Consider the following 17,116-nt stretch of genomic DNA (forward strand, 5'->3'; position numbering starts at 1 on the left):
ATTAGTCACACCCAGCACCATTTACTGAGTGTTTACTACATACCAAGAGTTGTGCTAAGCACTTTGTTCCAATATCTCATTTAACCCCAATAATGGTATGAGGTATGAAAACAAGTATTATCACCTTGTTTTACTAAGAAAAAAATTTGTTTTAACTATTAGGGGAAAAACTGTTGGCCTTAGAGATGATGTGGACCGACCTCATTTTACATTAAACAAACAAGAGGAACAGAAGAAAGATAAGAAACTTGTGTCATGCAGGCAGATATCTGGTATAAAAGAATAAAAGGGCATAGAGAAAAATATACAACCAAAAGCAAAGTCTTAGGAAAAAGTCTAACTTCTCTAAGAAACAGCCAGAATTCCGAATATTGTACTATCTCAAAGAGATACCTGCACTCCCATGTTCATTGCAGTATTATTCACAATAGCCAAAACATGGGAACAACCTAAGTGTCCATGGACAGATGAATAGATAAAGAGAATGTGGTTCTAACTGGCTGTGAGATTGCCTCATAAAATATAGTCCCATAGAGGCCAAGAAGACAATCTCACAACCAGCTAACCAAAATGGAATTCATCTATCAACTTCCTAATACATCTCCCTTTTGGTTCAGCATCTCTCACCTATCCACAGTATTAAACTCAGAAGAAAACAAAACTTCTGAATTAACTGCCTAGCCTTATTATCACTGTTATTTTTACTTTTCATCTTAACCCAACTGTAAGTGCTAATAAGTAGCAAAAGTGGCCTGCACTTATCTTTTCTAGTGGTATAATAAAAAAATACGGGTTTTACAAGATCTGTTTCACCATATACCACCTCTGCAGCCTACAATAAATTAAGATTATTTAACATTTCCATTTACCTTCAAAACAAATACTCCTACTAGAAGCAAGGTGTTTTCTTGTTTGTTTTACTATGAAACATCCATACTAAAAATGTGAGGAAGTGACTGAAGTGTTTGCTGTCGTAGGATGCCTCAGTGAAATGAAAGTTTCCTAGTCTGCATTCTACAAAATCGACATTCCACTTGAAGCAGAGAGATGCCTAACTAAGGTACTGCTTTCAGTACCTTAATGGAGGAAGAGAGTTCACAAGGCTTCCAATAAGGAAAAGGCGAAAAGGGGAGAACTGTTGAGATCCACCCACAGAAATAAAAGCAGAGGACGAAGTCCAAAGTAGCTTACATCTAACGTCTCAGCGGAGAGTTAGGCGTAATGATGACTGAAAGAAGCCAGACCAAAAGAATACACACTGCATCAATCCATTTCTATGAAATCCAGTAACAGGGAAAAATTAGACTATGATGATGGAAGTCAACAGTGGTTACTTCTAGGTGGAGAGGAGAAGGATACTGTCTGTGAAGGGGGCTAGGGATCCTTCTGGGATGCAAAAAATGTTCTATATCTTGATCCAGGTAGTGGTTTCATGAGTGCATACGTGTGTAAAAATTCAGGGGGCTTAGCACTTAATATTTGGGCACTTTAAATGTATGAATACCTCAAAATAAAACAAATTGAGGGGGTTGGGGGTCAAGTCAGGACAAGGCCCATAAAATCCTGTAAGATTCTATAAACTTTTAATTTTTTCATGTTTTAAAATTTGTGTTGCTTATGATCTTCTCCTCTGTGGTGAAAAGCAATAAATGTGTTACAAAGGAAGTTCAGTGTTTCTTTGTAAGTAGCTAGGGAGGTGGAAGCTGGGCAGTCTTAGGTACCTTCGGTGTCTTGAGTCTGAGAGGGCTAGAAACTGAAAGAAGAGAGTGAACAGTGGTAGCCAAGTGCCTGACACGAGGACAGGAGGACATGGACAGGCAGGGCTTGACAGGCAATAAGAAACCCCACGGGTTCTGCACTCTTATTGGTGTTCGTTAATAACTCATCTACATACTATAATATATTCCCTGATGTGCTGCAGGTACTTTTTAAACTTTATCCCACTTGGTTAAAAATATACTCATTCTTCCAACAGATTATTTTAGAAATTATTTCCTCCCAAATTAATCTGAATACGAAATCTAACCTCAGGCACAAGGAACATAAACTCTACCATAACCATCCTTAACTCTGGACAATACCAAGGAAAAAACTGTGTGTTATATGATGTGAAGCTGTACACACTCATTTTATAGCTTTCATTAGCTGGTATAACCATGCGCTGTGCTCCTCTGACACATTTATGGAAGATGTTTGCGAAAGTCACAAAGAAGGGGGTACATGAAACCAATGAACAAACCAACCTAGATCAACCAATCCTTTACAATCCCACCATTCAATGAAAGAAAAAAGGTGATGTAATGGTCTAAGACAAAGAAAGTAGAATGACCAAGGCCTTATAACAAACCCTCTAAATGGATGATTTCATTCTCACCTTTATCACGATCATAGAGTAAATCCTCTGTTGAGCAAGGGCTACCATCCTGGGATTCCGGGGGGCAGAAGGGGGAGACACAGGGTGAGTGACTGCTGCAACTACTGCTGCGCTCCTGCACAGAGGGGGTCTGCGTGTCGATGCTGCGCGTGCTGCTGCTCCGGTAGTGAGCAGGGAGCGGGGCTCTCCGACCATCCGGGATATCCACAGGCTGGAAGAGCAACAACCATCACACCATCAGTGACAGTTCATATACTCCATCCATATAGAAAGCTCTGGTGTTTCTTTTGATTTCATTTTGCAGTATTATCGCCACCACAGTTGATTCTTCAGAGAATAAAGATACCAATCTTGTGTCTTAATTTCTGCCAGTCACTTTTAGGTCAGCACTCCCAGTAATACTCTTCAAGGACAGGGGCTTCTTTTAATACTGTATCCCTAGCACTGTGCCTGGCACACAGCAGACATTCAATAAACATTTGCTTTAAGAATTAGTCAAACCGCTCAAGAAGTCACTTTGACTTGATAATAAAAAAAGAGAAATCTCTTATTCACAGGTATGGATTTCCGTTTGTTCATTCTTCTTATTATTTTTTTTACAAGCCAGGAACAGATTTTGCAGTTTACCCAAAATTTATAATAAAAGGTTTATTCTATTAGTACTCAAGGGAAGATATTAAGATAACTCAGAACATTTCTTCTAATTTGGTATCCAACCGAGTAGGACTACTAATGAATTTTGCTTAGTTCTAATGCATTGTTCTGAGTGGCAAAAATAAACAATAGAAATGAAATTATAATCATAGAATCATATATGAATCATATATTTTTGACCTGAGAAGACCCTAGACCTCATAAGTACAATGTTTTTACCAATAAAGAACCTATAGTTTATTTTTTAAATAAATTTATTTATTTTATTTATTTTATTTATTTTTGGCAGCTTTGGGTCGTCTTTGCTGAGCACGGGCTTTCTCTAGTTGCGGCGAGCGAGGGCTTACTCTTCGTTGCGGTGGCTTCTCTTGTTGCAGAGCACAGGCTCTAGAGCACAGACTCAGTAGTTGTGGCGCACGGGCTTAGTTGATCCGCAGCATGTGGGATCTTCCCAGACCAGGGCTTGAACCCGTGTCCCCTGCATTGGCAGGCGGATTCTTAACCACTGCACCGCCAGGGAAACCCCAAGAACTTAAAGTTTAGAGCTCCTGGTGACATGGTCAATTAAATGGCATCAGAGCTTCAGCTGCAGTGGACTCTTTCTAACTCTGCTTCTGCTGTAAAGATATATCTTGCTCATCAGCATGCTAACAAAGTGAGGTCAACAAATACAATTGTATATATTTACAGTATTTTTGTCATTACATAGACAAGATTGAAACGCTAGGAAAAAAGAACCAATATATTCTTAGTTTATTTACAACTTATTTTCACTGCTTACTGCTATTACTCTGAGCTTTGTCATTTCAGACATTTTAGAAACACTGTCAGAGGGAAAATGAAGTAAGATAAAATTAGGCAAGACTCAAAATATATCAATGTTTTTCTACAACAAATTAAGTGAAGGTCAAAACCTAAAATAAAAACTTCATCTATCTATGCAGAGTTGCTAAACCAAAGCTATACCATTTTCACAACCTGACGATGACCAAGCTACTGTAAAGAGAATATTCAATTATGGAATATTAGTTAATTTTGTCAACAAACAAAAAAAGTAAAAATTTCCAATTTAGGAAAGAAATATTCCCAAAGGAATATTAAGTTACTTGGTCAAACGCTAAGAAAATTATTTATTATTTAAAATTTTTCTTTTACTTAACTAAACTTAGATTTTAATTACAACACTGCACTAAATTTTAGAATGAACAATTCTAAGAATAAATCATTGGTGCAGGTTTTTGGGGGTTTTTTTGGACAAAATTATGTGATAGGTGTGTGAGGTTTTCAGAACAACCCATAAAGAAAGATCATTTTGGAAAATATATGAGGGTTTCATGACAGAGGTCTTTCTTAAAACTTAGATATTTAAGTTAAGGAAAATGCTGCTTTAATAAAATGTCAGTATTGGTAATTAGTAAAAGAATAATGTATCAATTTGTAACTAAAAAAAGTTTAAGAATTTGAGTTATCTTTTATTCATGTCCTATTTGATACAATCATTTTATATTCCCATTTCTGAGTCTTTAACTGGATAATATATATCAATTTCCTTAACCAACTTCTGTTTTGTTGGGGAGGGGGTTCAGAAGAATTAGAATAACAAAACAGATTTTAGAAGTTTACACATTTACACAAAATAATGATGGGAAATATAAAGGCTTAGGAAGCTACTGACAGGTTCACTGATGGTGACATTTTGATTTATTAAAACTTTGAAGCACACTTAATCATAAATCTAAAAATTCTTAAAATTACTATTTTAGTTATAACTGTGTAGGTTACCCCAGAGTAATTCTGAAGTGGCTACTGTGAAATTAGAATATGACTTACTTAAAAGCAGAACTATGTTATTTTTTTTTAATTGGAGTAAAATTGCTTTACAATGTTGTGTTAGTTTCTGCTGTAAAATGAAGTGAATCAGCTATATGTATACCTATATCTCCTCCCTCTTGGACCTCCCTCCCGCCCCCCCGCCCCATCCCATCCATCTAGGTCATCGCAGAGCACCGAGCTGAGCTCCCTGTGCTATACAGCAGGTTCCCACTAGCTATCTATTTTACACATGGTAGTGTATTTATGTCAAACCTAATCTCCCAATTTGTCCCACCTTCCCCTTCCCCCCGTGTTCACATGTCCATTCTCTACATCTGCGTCTCTATTCCTACCCTACAAATAGGTTCATCTGTAACATTTTTCTAGATTGCACAGATATGTCTTAATATACTATATTTGTTTTTCCCTTTCTGGCTTACTTCACTCTGTATGACAGACTCTAGGCCCATCCACATCTCTAGGTCCATCCACATCCCAATTTCATTCCTTTTTATGGCTGAGTAATATTCCATTGTATATATGTACCACATCTTTATCCATTCATCTATCATTGGACATTTAGGTTGTTTCCATGACCTGGCTATTGTAAATATTGCTGCAATGAACATTGGGGTACATGTGTCCTTTTGAATTATGGTTTTCTCAGGGTATATTCCCAGTAGTGGGATTGCTGGGTCATATTATGGTAGTTCTATTTTTAGTTTTTTAAGGAACCTCCATACTGTTCTCCATAGTGGCTGTATCAATATACATTCCCACCAACAGTGTAGGAGGGTTCCCTTTTCTCCACACCCTCTCCAGCATTTACTGTTCATAGATTTTTTGATGGCCATTCTGACCGGTGTGAGATGATACCTCACTGTAGTTTTGATTTGCATTTCTCTAATAATTAGTGATGTTGAGCATCTTTTCACGTGCTTCTTAGCCATCTGTATGTCTTCTTTGGTGAAATGACTATTTAGGTCTTCTGCCCATTTTTTAATTGGGTTGTTTGTTTTTTTGATATTGAGCTCCATGAACTGTTTGTATATTTTAGAGATTAATCCTTTGACCGTTGCTTTATTCGCAAATATTTTCTTCCATTCTGAGAGCTGTTTCTTTGTCTTGTGTATGGTTTCCTTTGCTGTGCAAAAGCTTTTAAGTTTCATTAGGTCCCATTTGTTTATTTTTGGTTTTATTTTCATTACTCTAGGAGGTGGGTCAAAAAAGATGTGTTTTTCCTATGTTTTCCTCTAAGAGTTTTATAGTGTCTGGTCCTACATTTAGGTCTTTAATCCTTTTGGAGTTTATTTTTGTGTATGGTGTTAGGGAGTGTTCTAATTTCATTCTTTTACATGTAGCTGTCCAGTTTTCTCATCACCACTTATTAAAGAGGCTGTCTTTTCTCCATTGTATGTTCTTGCCTCCTTTGTCATAAATTAGGTGACCATATGTGTGTGGGTTTATCTCTGGGCTTTCTATCCTGCACCACTGATCTACATTTCTGTTTTTGTGCCAGTACCATACTGTCTTGATTACTGTAGCTTTGTAGTAGAGTTTGAAGTCAGGGATTCCTCCAGCTCCGTTTTTGTTTCTCAAGGTTGCTTTGGCTATTCGGGGTCTTTTGCATTTCCACACAAATTGTAAAATTTTTTGTTCTAATTCTGTGAAGAATGCCATTGGTAGTTTGATAGGGATTGCACTGAATCTGTAGATTGCTTTGGGTAGTATAGTCATTTCACAATATTGATTCTTCCAGTCCAAGAACATGGTACATTTCTCCATCTGTTTATATCATTTTTAATTTCTTTCATCAGTGTTTTATAGTTTTCTGAGTACAGGTTTTCTGCCTCCTTAGGTAGGTTTATTCCTAGGTATTTTGTTCTTTTTGTTGCGATAGTAAATGGGATTGTTTCCTTAATTTCTCTTTCTGATTTTTCATTGTTAGTGTATAGGAATGCAAGAGATTTCTGTGCATTAATTTTGTATCCTGCAACTTTACCAAATTCAGTGATTAGTTCTGGTAGTTTTCTGGTGGCATCTTTAGGATTTTCTATGTATAGTATCATATCATCTGCAAACAGTGACAGTTTTACTTCTTCTTTTCCAATTTGTGTTCCTTTTATTTTTCTTCTCTGATTGCCATGGCTAGGACTTCCAAAACCATGTTGAATAAGAGTGGCAAGAGTGGACATCCTTGTCTTGTTCCTGATCTTAGTGGAAATGCTTTCAATTTTTTTACCATTGAGTATGATGTTTGCTGTGGGTTTATCATATATGGCCTTTATTATGTTGAGGTAAGTTCCCTCTACGCCCATTTTCTGGAGAGTTTTTATCATAAATGGTGTTGAATTTTGTCAAAAGTTTTTTCTGAGTCTATTGAGATGATCATGTGGTTTTTATTCCTTAATTTGTTAATATGGTGTATCACATTGATTGATTTGCATATACTGAAGAATCCTTGCATTCCTGGGATAAATCCCACTTGATCATGGTGTAAGATCCTTTTAATGTGATGTTGGATTCTGTTTGCTAGTATTTTTTTGAGGATTTTTGCATCTATGTTCATCAGTGATATTGGCCTGTAGTTTTCTTTCTTTGTGACGTCTTTGTCTGGTTTTGGTATCAGGGTGATGGTGGCTTTGTAGAATGAATTTGGGAGTGTTCCTCCCTCTGAAATTTTTTGGAAGAGTTTGAGAAGGATCAGGGTTAGCTCTTCTCTAAATGTTTTATAGAATTTGCCTAAGAAGCCATCCGGTCCTGCACTTTTGTTTGTTGGAAGATTTTTAATTACAGTTTCAATATCATTACTTGTTTATATTTTCTAATTCTTCCTGGTTCAGTCTTGGAAAATTGTCCCTTTCCAAGAATTTGTCCATTTCTTCCAGGTTGTCCATTTCATTGGCATATAATTGTTTGTAGTAGTCTCTTATAATCCTTTGTATTTCTGCAGTGTCAGTTGAGATTTCTCCATTTTCATTTCTAATTTTATTGATCTGTGTCCTTTCCCTTTTTTTCTTGATGAGTCTTGGCTAAAGGTTTATCAATTTTGGTTATCTTCTCAAAGAACCAACTTTTAGTTTCATTGATCTTTGCTATTATTTTCATCATTTCTATTTCATTTATTTCTTCTCTGATCTTTATGATTTCTTTCCTTCTACTGACTCTGGGTTTTCCTTGTTCTTGTTTCTCTAGTTGCTTTAGGTGTAAGGTTAGATTGTTTATTTGAGATTTTTCTTGGTTCTTGAGGTGAGATTGAATTGCTATAAACTTGCCTCTTAGAAGTGCTTTTCTTGCATCCCATAGATTTTGGATCACTGTGTTTTCGTTGTCATTTGTTTCTATGTATTTTTTAATTTCTTCTTTAATTTCTTCAGTGATCTCTTGGTTATTTAGTAGCGTACTGTTTAGCCTCCATGTATTTGTGTTTTTTACAGTTTTTTTCCTGGAACTGATTTCCAGTCTCATAGTGTTGTAGTCAGAAAAGATGCTTGATATGATTTCAATTTTCTTAAATTTTCTGAGGCTTGTGACCCAAGACATGATCTGTCCTGGAGAATGTTCTGTGTGCATGTGAGAAGAAAGTGTATTCAAGCAGAACTATGTTACTAAGTTTCATCTTCTAGTATAGTTTTGCTTAGCAGTTCTTAAAGAATTAGCAAATATGTGTCTGATTATCTCATCCTAAAAAAATTAGACCAATTTTACTTCCTTACATTACTGTTCTTAAATGTTACTTAATGTATAAAGGAAACATTTTAATGGTATACACAGCTAAGCTAAGAGCACAATTTCCAAAGGGTTCCTTTTTGGCCTAATGAATATAACATAAAAATTTAACTCTAGGGAGAGTAAACTGGCACAACCTTTTGGGATGGTAATTTTAGCAATATTCATCAAAATTTAAAACGTGCAAATGGTTTGACCCAGCAGTTTCACAGCCAGGGAATTGTCTGCCAAGAGTACGCTATGTTTTCTAAAGCGCTGCTTATGATGACAAAAACTGAAAACAATCTAAATGCCCATCAGTAGGGGACTTTTAAATTATGGTACATTCATACGGTGATTCAATATATATTAGTATACATACACATATTTGGAAGCATATACAATAAACTGTGATTAATGCTTATATCTGCTAAGCAATATTCAGAGTTGGAAAAAGTTTCTTTTTCAGTTTTATAAATATAATATTGAACTGTGTGAATTTTGAGATGAACTCTAAATCAGTTTTAAAACCTACACATTATTTGAAGGAATTAGATACACATTTGACATAAATTAAATCATATTTTAGTTCTAAAAAACCATCAGATAGATAATTAAGCCAAATGCTACTTGATGTTTTTTTGTTGAGTATATCTTTAAAATGTGGTCAAATATAGGTTCATATGCAGGAGTGTCCAGATTTCCTTTCTGGGACAGAGGTAATTTATAAAGTATTTTTGATTAATTCAAATAGATCAGAGACCTAAATATAAGAGAAAGCTAAAACCATAAAACTCTTAGAAGAAAACACAAGAATAAATCATTGTGACCTTAGATTAGGCAATCTTTTAGATATGACCCAAAAGAAAATGAAAAGTGAAAAGACAACCCACAGAATAGGAGATATTTTCAAACCATATATCTAATAAGGGATTTTTATCTAGAAGGTAAGAACTTTATAAAGACCTTTTACCAAGCAATAGTAAAAAGACAACCTAATTTTGAAATGGGCAAAGGATCTAAATAGACAGTTTTCCAAAGAAGATATACAAATGGTCAACACCATGATGAGATACCACTTCACATCCACTAGAATGGCTACAATAAAAAAGACACATAATTACAAGTGTTGCTGAAGATGGAGAAATTGGAACCTTCAGACACAGCTGGTGGGGATGTAAAATGGTGCAGTGCAGCCACTTTGGAAAGTAGTCTGGCAGCTTCTCAAAAGGTTAAACAAAGAGTTACCATACAAGCAATTCCACTCATGGGTATATACTCAACAGAAATGAAAACATCATGTTCACACAAAAACTTGTATATAAACTTCATAGCAGCATTACTCATAATAGCCAAAAAGTAGAAACAATGGAAATGTTTATCAATTAATGACTGGATAATAAAATCTGTATGATTGAATATTATTTAGCAATAAAAAGGAATGAAGTACTGATACATATTACACTGTAGGTGAACCTTAAAAACATTATGCTCAGTGAAAAACACCTGTTACAAAGGCCATATATTGCATGACTGCATTTATATGAAATATCTAGAACAGGCCAATTCATAGACGTAGAAAGTAGATTAGTTGTTGCCTCACTGAAGGAAAATAAGAGATGACTGCTAAAGGGTATGGAGTTTCTTTTTGGGGTGATGAAAAAGCTGTAAAGTTGACTGCGGTATTGGTTGCACAACTCTGTGAATATGCTAAAAACCACTGACTTGTACACTTTAAATGGGTAAACTGTATGGTATGTGAATTATATCTAATAAAGCTGTAACCCCCCCCCCAAAAAAACTTTTGAGACAGTCCACAATATTAAAGAAAAAAGTGATTCAAACATCCCATGTAACCTTACCTTGGACACTTCCTCTTTCCCGTTATTTTCTTTAATGAATACCTTTTCTAATTCAGGACTTATTCCTTCTACATTGCAGGGCACACGTGAAACAGATGATTTTGGCACTGATACATTTGACAGTGGCATAGGGACTGATCTTGATCCAGTAGCCTACAAAACAGAAGATAAGGTGTTACCAAATTATTTGTGGCCAAAGAAATCAAGAACTAAAGAGCATGGTAAATCTTAAAAGAGAAACTCAATGAGCAGAGTTATTTTGAAATTTCAAATACAATATAAATACAGATACACATACAGCAGTTTAGGTTCCAAAGTAAGGAAGTAAGGTAAAAATTACGGAGTCAAAATAATCCTTTATGTAAGTATAATAATCCTTTATAAATCCTTTATGTAACTAAGTAGGCTTGTAAACTGTATACACTTTTCCAGTAGAATGGCAGAAATCAAGTGTCCTCTGCGCTGTTTAATTTTTTTTCTTTTTTGTTTTTACTGAAAAAGCATAGTTGAAATCATGTAAGTTGAGTGTATCATGTGAAACTTCAGCTCTGCTCTGTGCTTGTGTATGTGTTTAAAAGATTTGTTCCCTGCCCTGTGACAATTACCTTCTAGTATTTTTCATTTCCATTTTATCAACCATTTAAGAAAGCCTTTTGGATTACTAAGTAGTGTGGCAACAACATCATGTTAAGTTCAGTAACACTCACTTAACTATAAGGTTGTTTTCAAAAGTCCTTTGGCGGAGAGGAACCAAGATGGCGGAGTAGAAGGACGTGCTCTCACTCCCTCTTGCGAGAACACCAGAATCACAACTAGCTGCTGGACAATCATCGACAGGAAGACACTGGAACTCACCAAAAACGATACCCCACATCCAAAGACAAAGGAGAAGCCACAATGAGACGGTAGGAGGGGCGCAATCAGAGTAAAATCAAATCCCATAACTGGTGGGTGGGTGACTCACAGACTGGCGAACACTTATACCACAGAAGTCCACCCACTGGAGTGAAGGTTCTGAGCCCCACGCCAGGCTTCCCAACCTGGGGGTCCGGCAACGGGAGGAGGAATTCATAGAGAATCAGACTTTGAAGCCTAGTGGGAATTGATTGCAGGACTTCAGCAGGACTGGGGGCAACAGAGACCCCACTCTTGGAGGGCGCACACAGAATAGTGTGCACATCGGGACCCAGGGGAAGGAGCAGTGACGCTGGGAGAGACTAAACCAGACCTACCTGCTAGTATTGGAAGGTCTCCTGCAGAGGTGGGGGGTGGCTCTGTTTCACCGTGGGGACAAGGACACTGGCAGCAGAAGTTCTGGGAAGTACTCCTTGGTGTGAGCCCTCCCAGAGTCTGTCATTAAGCCCACCAAAGAGCCCAGGTAGGCTCCAGTGTTGGGTTGCCTCAGGCAAAACAACCAACAGGGAGGGAACCCAGCCCCACCCATCAACAGTCAAGTGGATTAAAGTTTTACTGAGCTCTGACCACCACAGCAACAGTGAGCTCTACCCACCACCAGAGCCTCCCATCAAGCCTCTTAGATAGCCTCAACCACCAGAGGGCAGGCAGCAGAATCAAGAAAAACTACAGTCCTGCAGCCTGTGGAACAAAAACCACATTCACAGAAAGATAGACAAGATGAAAAGGGAGAGGGCTATATACCAGAAGAAGGAACAAGATAAAACCCCAGAAAAGCAACTAAATGAAGTGGAGATAGACAACCTTCCAGAAAAAGAATTCAGAATAATGATAGTGAAGATGATCCAGGACCTCGAAATAAGAATGCAGGCAAAGATCGAGAAGATGCAAGAAGTGTTTAACAAAGACCTAGAAGAATTAAAGAACAAACAAACAGAGATGAACAATACAATAACTGAAATGAAAACTACACTAGAAGGAATCAACAGCAGAATAACTGAGGCAGAAGAATGGATAAGTGACCTGGAAGACAGAATGGTGGAATTCACTGCTGTGGAACAGAATAAAGAAAAAAGAATGAAAAGAAATGAAGACAGCCTAAGAGACCTCTGGGACAACATTAACTGCAACAACATTCGCATTATAGGGGTCCCAGAAGGAGAAGAGAAAGAGAAAGGACCAGAGAAAATATTTGAAGAGATTATAGTCAAAAACTTCCCTAACATGGGAAAGGAAATAGCCACCCAAGTCCAGGAAGTGCAGAGAGTCCCATACAGGATAAACCCAAGGAGAAACACACCAAGACACATAGTAATCAAATTGGCAAAAATTAAAGACAAAGAAAAATTATTGAAAGCAGCAAGGGAAAAAGACAAATAACATACAAGGGAACCCCCATAAGGTTAAGAGCTGATTTCTCAGCAGAAACTCTACAAGACAGAAGGGAGTGGCATGGTATACTTAAAGTGATGAAAGGGAAGAACCTACAACCAAGATTACTCTACCCACAAGGATCTCATTTAGATTTGATGGAGAAATCAAAACCTTTATAGACAAGCAAAAGCTAAGAGAATTCAGCACCACCAAACCAGCTCTACAACAAATGCTAAAGGAACTTCTCTAAGTGGGAAACACAAGAGAAGAAAAGGACCTACAAAAACAAACCCAAAACAATTAAGAAAATGGTCATAGGAACATACATATCGGTAATTACCTTAAATGTGAATGGATTTAATGCTCCAACCAAAAGACACAGGCTTGCTGAATGGATACAAATACAAGACCCATATATATCCTGTCTACAAGAGACCCACTTCAGACCTAGGGACACATACAGACTGAAAGTGAGGGGATGGAAAAAGATATTCCATGCAAATGGAAATCAAAAGAAAGCTGTAGTAGCTATACTCATATCAGATAAAATAGACCTTAAAATAAAGAATGTTACAAGAGACAAGGAAGGACACTACATAATGATCAAGGGATCAATCCAAGAAGAAGATATAACAATTATAAATATATATGCACCCAACATAGGAGCACCTCAATACATAAGGCAACTGCTAACAGCTATAAAAGAGGAAATCGACAGTAACACAATAATAGTGGGGGACTTTAACACCTCACTTACACCAAACGACAGATCATCCAAAATGAAAATAAATAAGGAAACAGAAGCTTTAAATGACACAATAGACCAGATAGATTTAATTGATATTTATAGGACATTCCATCCAAAAACAGCAGATTACACTTTCTTCTCAAGTGCGCACGGAACATTCTCCAGGATAGATCACATCTTGGGTCACAAATCAAGCCTCAGTAAACTTAAGACAATTGAAATCATATCCAGCATCTTTTCTGACCACAATGCTATGAGATTAGAAATGAATTACAGGGAAAAAAACGTAAAAAACACAAACACATGGAGGCTAACCAATACGTTACTAAATAACCAAGACATCACTGAAGAAATCAAAGAGAAAATCAAAAAATACCTAGAGACAAATGACAATGAAAACACGACGATCCAAAACCTATGGGATGCAGCAAAAGCAGTTCTAAGAGGGAAGTTTATAGCTATACAAGCCTACCTAAAGAAACAATAAAAATCTCAAGTAAACAATCTAAACTTACACCTAAAGGAACTAGAGAAAGAAGAACAAACAAAACCCAAAGTTAGCAGAAGGAAAGAAATCATAAAGATCAGAGCAGAAATAAATGAAATAGAAACAAAGAAAACAATAGCAAAGATCAATAAAACTAAAAGCTGGTTCTTTGAGAAGATAAAGAAAATTGATAAACCATTAGCCAAACTCATCAAGAAAAAGAGGGAGAGGACTCAAATCAATAAAATTAGAAATGAAAAAGGAGAAGTTACAACAGACACCACAGAAATACAAAGCATCCTAAGAGACTACTACAAGCAACTCTATGCCAATAAAATGGACAACCTGGAAGAAATGGACAAATTCTTAGAAAGGTATAACCTTCCAAGACTGAACCAGGAAGAAACAGAAAATATGAACAGACCAATCACAAGTAATGAAATTGAAACTGTGATTAAAAATCTTCCAACAAACAAAGTCCAGGACCAGATGGCTTCACAGGTGAATTCTATCAAACATTTAGAGAAGAGCTAACACCCATCCTTCTCAAACTCTTCCAAAAAATTGCAGAGGAAGGAACACTCCCAAACTCATTCTATGAGGCCACCATCACCTTGATACCAAAACCAGACAAAGATAGTACAAAAAAAGAAAATTACAGACCAATATCACTGATGAACATAGATGCAAAAATCCTCAACAAAATACTAGCAAACAGAATACAACAACACATTAAAAGGATCATACACCACGATCAAGTGGGATTTATCCCAGAGATGCAAGGATTCTTCAATATATGCAAATCAATCAATGTGATACACCATATTAACAAATTGAAGAATAAAAACCATATGATCATCTCAATAGATGCAGAAAAAGCTTTTGACAAAATTCAACACCCATTTATGATAAAAAACTCTCCAGAAAGTGGGCACAGAGGAAACCTACCTCAACATAATAAAGGCCATATACGACAAACCCACAGCAAACATCATTCTCAATGGTGAAAAACTGAAAGCATTTCCTCTAATATCAGGAATGAGATAAGGATGTCCACTCTCACCACTATTATTCAACATAGTTTTGGAAGTCCTAGCCACGGCAATCAGAGAAGAAAAAGAAATAAAAGGAATCCAAATAGGAAAAAAAGTAAAACTGTCACTGTTTGCAGATGACATGATACTGTACAGAGAGAATCCTAAAGATGCTACCAGAAAACTACTGGAGCTAATCAATGAATTTTGTAAAGTAGCAGGATACAAAGTTAATGCACAGAAATCTCTTGCATTTCTATACACTAATAAAAAATCTGAAAGAGAAATTAAGGAAACACTCCCATTTACCATTGCAACAAAAAGAATAAAATACTTCGGAATAAACCTACCTAAGGAGACAAAAGACCTGTATGCAGAAAACTATAAGACACTGATGAAAGAAATTAAAGATGATACCAACAGATGGAGAGATATACCATGTTCTTGGATTGGAAGAATCAATATTGTGAAAATGACTATACTACCGAAAGCAATCTACAGATTCAATGCAATCCCTATCAAATTACCAATAGCATTTTTTATGGAACTAGAACAAATCATCTTAAAATTTGTATGGAGACACAAAAGACCCCAAATAGCCAAAGCAGTCTTGAGGGAAAAAAACGGAGCTGGAGGAATCAGACTCCCTGACTTCAGACTATACTACAAAGCTACAGTAATCAAGACAGTATGGTACTGGTACAAAAACAGAAACATAGATCAATGGAACAAGATAGAAAGCCCAGAGATAAACCCACGCACCTATGGTCAATTAATCTATGACAAAGGAGGCAAAAATATACAATGGAGAAAAGAAAGTCTCTTCAATAAGTGGTGCTGGGAAAAATGGACAGCTACATGTAAAGGAATGAAATTAGAATACTCCCTACACCATACACAAAAATAAACTCAAAATGGATTCAAGACCTAAACGTAAGACCAGACACTATAAAACTCTTAGAGGAAAACATAGGAAGAACACTCTTTGACATAAATCACAGCAAGATCTTTTTTGATCCACCTCCTAGAGTAATGGAAATAAAAACAAAAATACACAAATGGGACCTAATGAAACGTCAAAGCTTTTGCACAGCAAAGGAAACCATAAACAAGACGAAAAGACAACCCTCAGAATGGGAGAAAATATTTGCAAATGAATCAACGGACAAAGGATTAATCTCCAAAATATATAAACAGCTCATTCAGCTCAATATTAAAGAAACAAACAACCCAATCCAAAAATGGGCAGAAGACCTAAATAGACATTTCTCCAAAGAAGACATGCAGATGGCCAAGAAGCACATGAAAAGATGCTCAATATCACTAATTATAGGAGAAATGCAAATCAAAACTACAATGAGGTATCACCTCACACCAGTTAGAATGGGCATCATCAGAAAATCTACAAACAACAAATGCTGGAGAGGGTGTGGAGAAAAGGAAACCCTCTTGCACTGTTGGTGGGAATGTAAATTGATACAGCCACTATGGAAAACAATATGGAGGTTCCTTAAAAACTAAAAATAGAACTACCATATGATCCAGCAATCCCACTACTGGGCATATACCCAGAGAAAACCGTAATTCAAAAAGACACGTGCACCCCAATGTTCACTGCAGCACTATTTACAATAGCCAGGTCATGGAAACAACCTAAGTGCCCATTGACAGACGAATGGATAAAGAAGATGTGGTACATATATACAATGGAATATTACTCAGCCATAAAAAGGAACGAAATTGAGTCATTTGTTGAGACGTGGATGCATCTACAGACTGTCATACAGAGTGAAGTAAGTCAGAAAGAGAAAAACAAATATCGTATATTAACGCATATATGTGGAACCTAGAAAAATGGTACAGATGAACCGGTTTGCAGGGCAGAAGTTGAGACACACATGTAGACAACAAATGTATGGACACCAAGGGGGGAAAACCACGGTGGGGTGGGCATGGTGGTGTGCTGAATTGGGCGATTGGGATTGACATGTATACACTGATGTGTACAAAATTGATGACTGATTAAAAAGAAAAGAAAATGAAAAAAAATAAAAAAGTCCTTTGGAGGAGTTGTCAAAAATTGACGACCTCTCATAGCTGTCCTGCAGGAGGTACGACAAAGTGTAAGACAAGCCTTTTGATGCTCAA

At 36.6% G+C, this 17,116-nt stretch overlaps 1 protein-coding gene across 4 annotated transcripts in view; it reads right to left on the reverse strand.

Annotated features, from left to right (window-relative positions):
- GLCCI1 (glucocorticoid induced 1) overlaps nucleotides 1–17,116 on the reverse strand; it is a 127,619-nt gene that overhangs the window by 15,075 nt on the left and 95,428 nt on the right. For all 4 annotated transcript variants that reach the window (XM_082471852.1, XM_082471853.1, XM_082471855.1 and 1 more), the window contains exons 5-6: nucleotides 10,411–10,563; nucleotides 2,375–2,585 (exon numbers count right to left, since the gene is read on the reverse strand). In XM_082471852.1, coding sequence (XP_082327978.1) covers nucleotides 2,375–2,585; nucleotides 10,411–10,563 — 364 coding nt within the window. The remainder of the gene's footprint in view (nucleotides 1–2,374; nucleotides 2,586–10,410; nucleotides 10,564–17,116) is intronic.

The sequence above is a fragment of the Balaenoptera physalus genome (assembly GCF_965194825.1).
Source record: "Balaenoptera physalus genome assembly, chromosome: 8".
In the NCBI taxonomy this organism is placed as follows: domain Eukaryota; kingdom Metazoa; phylum Chordata; class Mammalia; order Artiodactyla; family Balaenopteridae; genus Balaenoptera; species Balaenoptera physalus.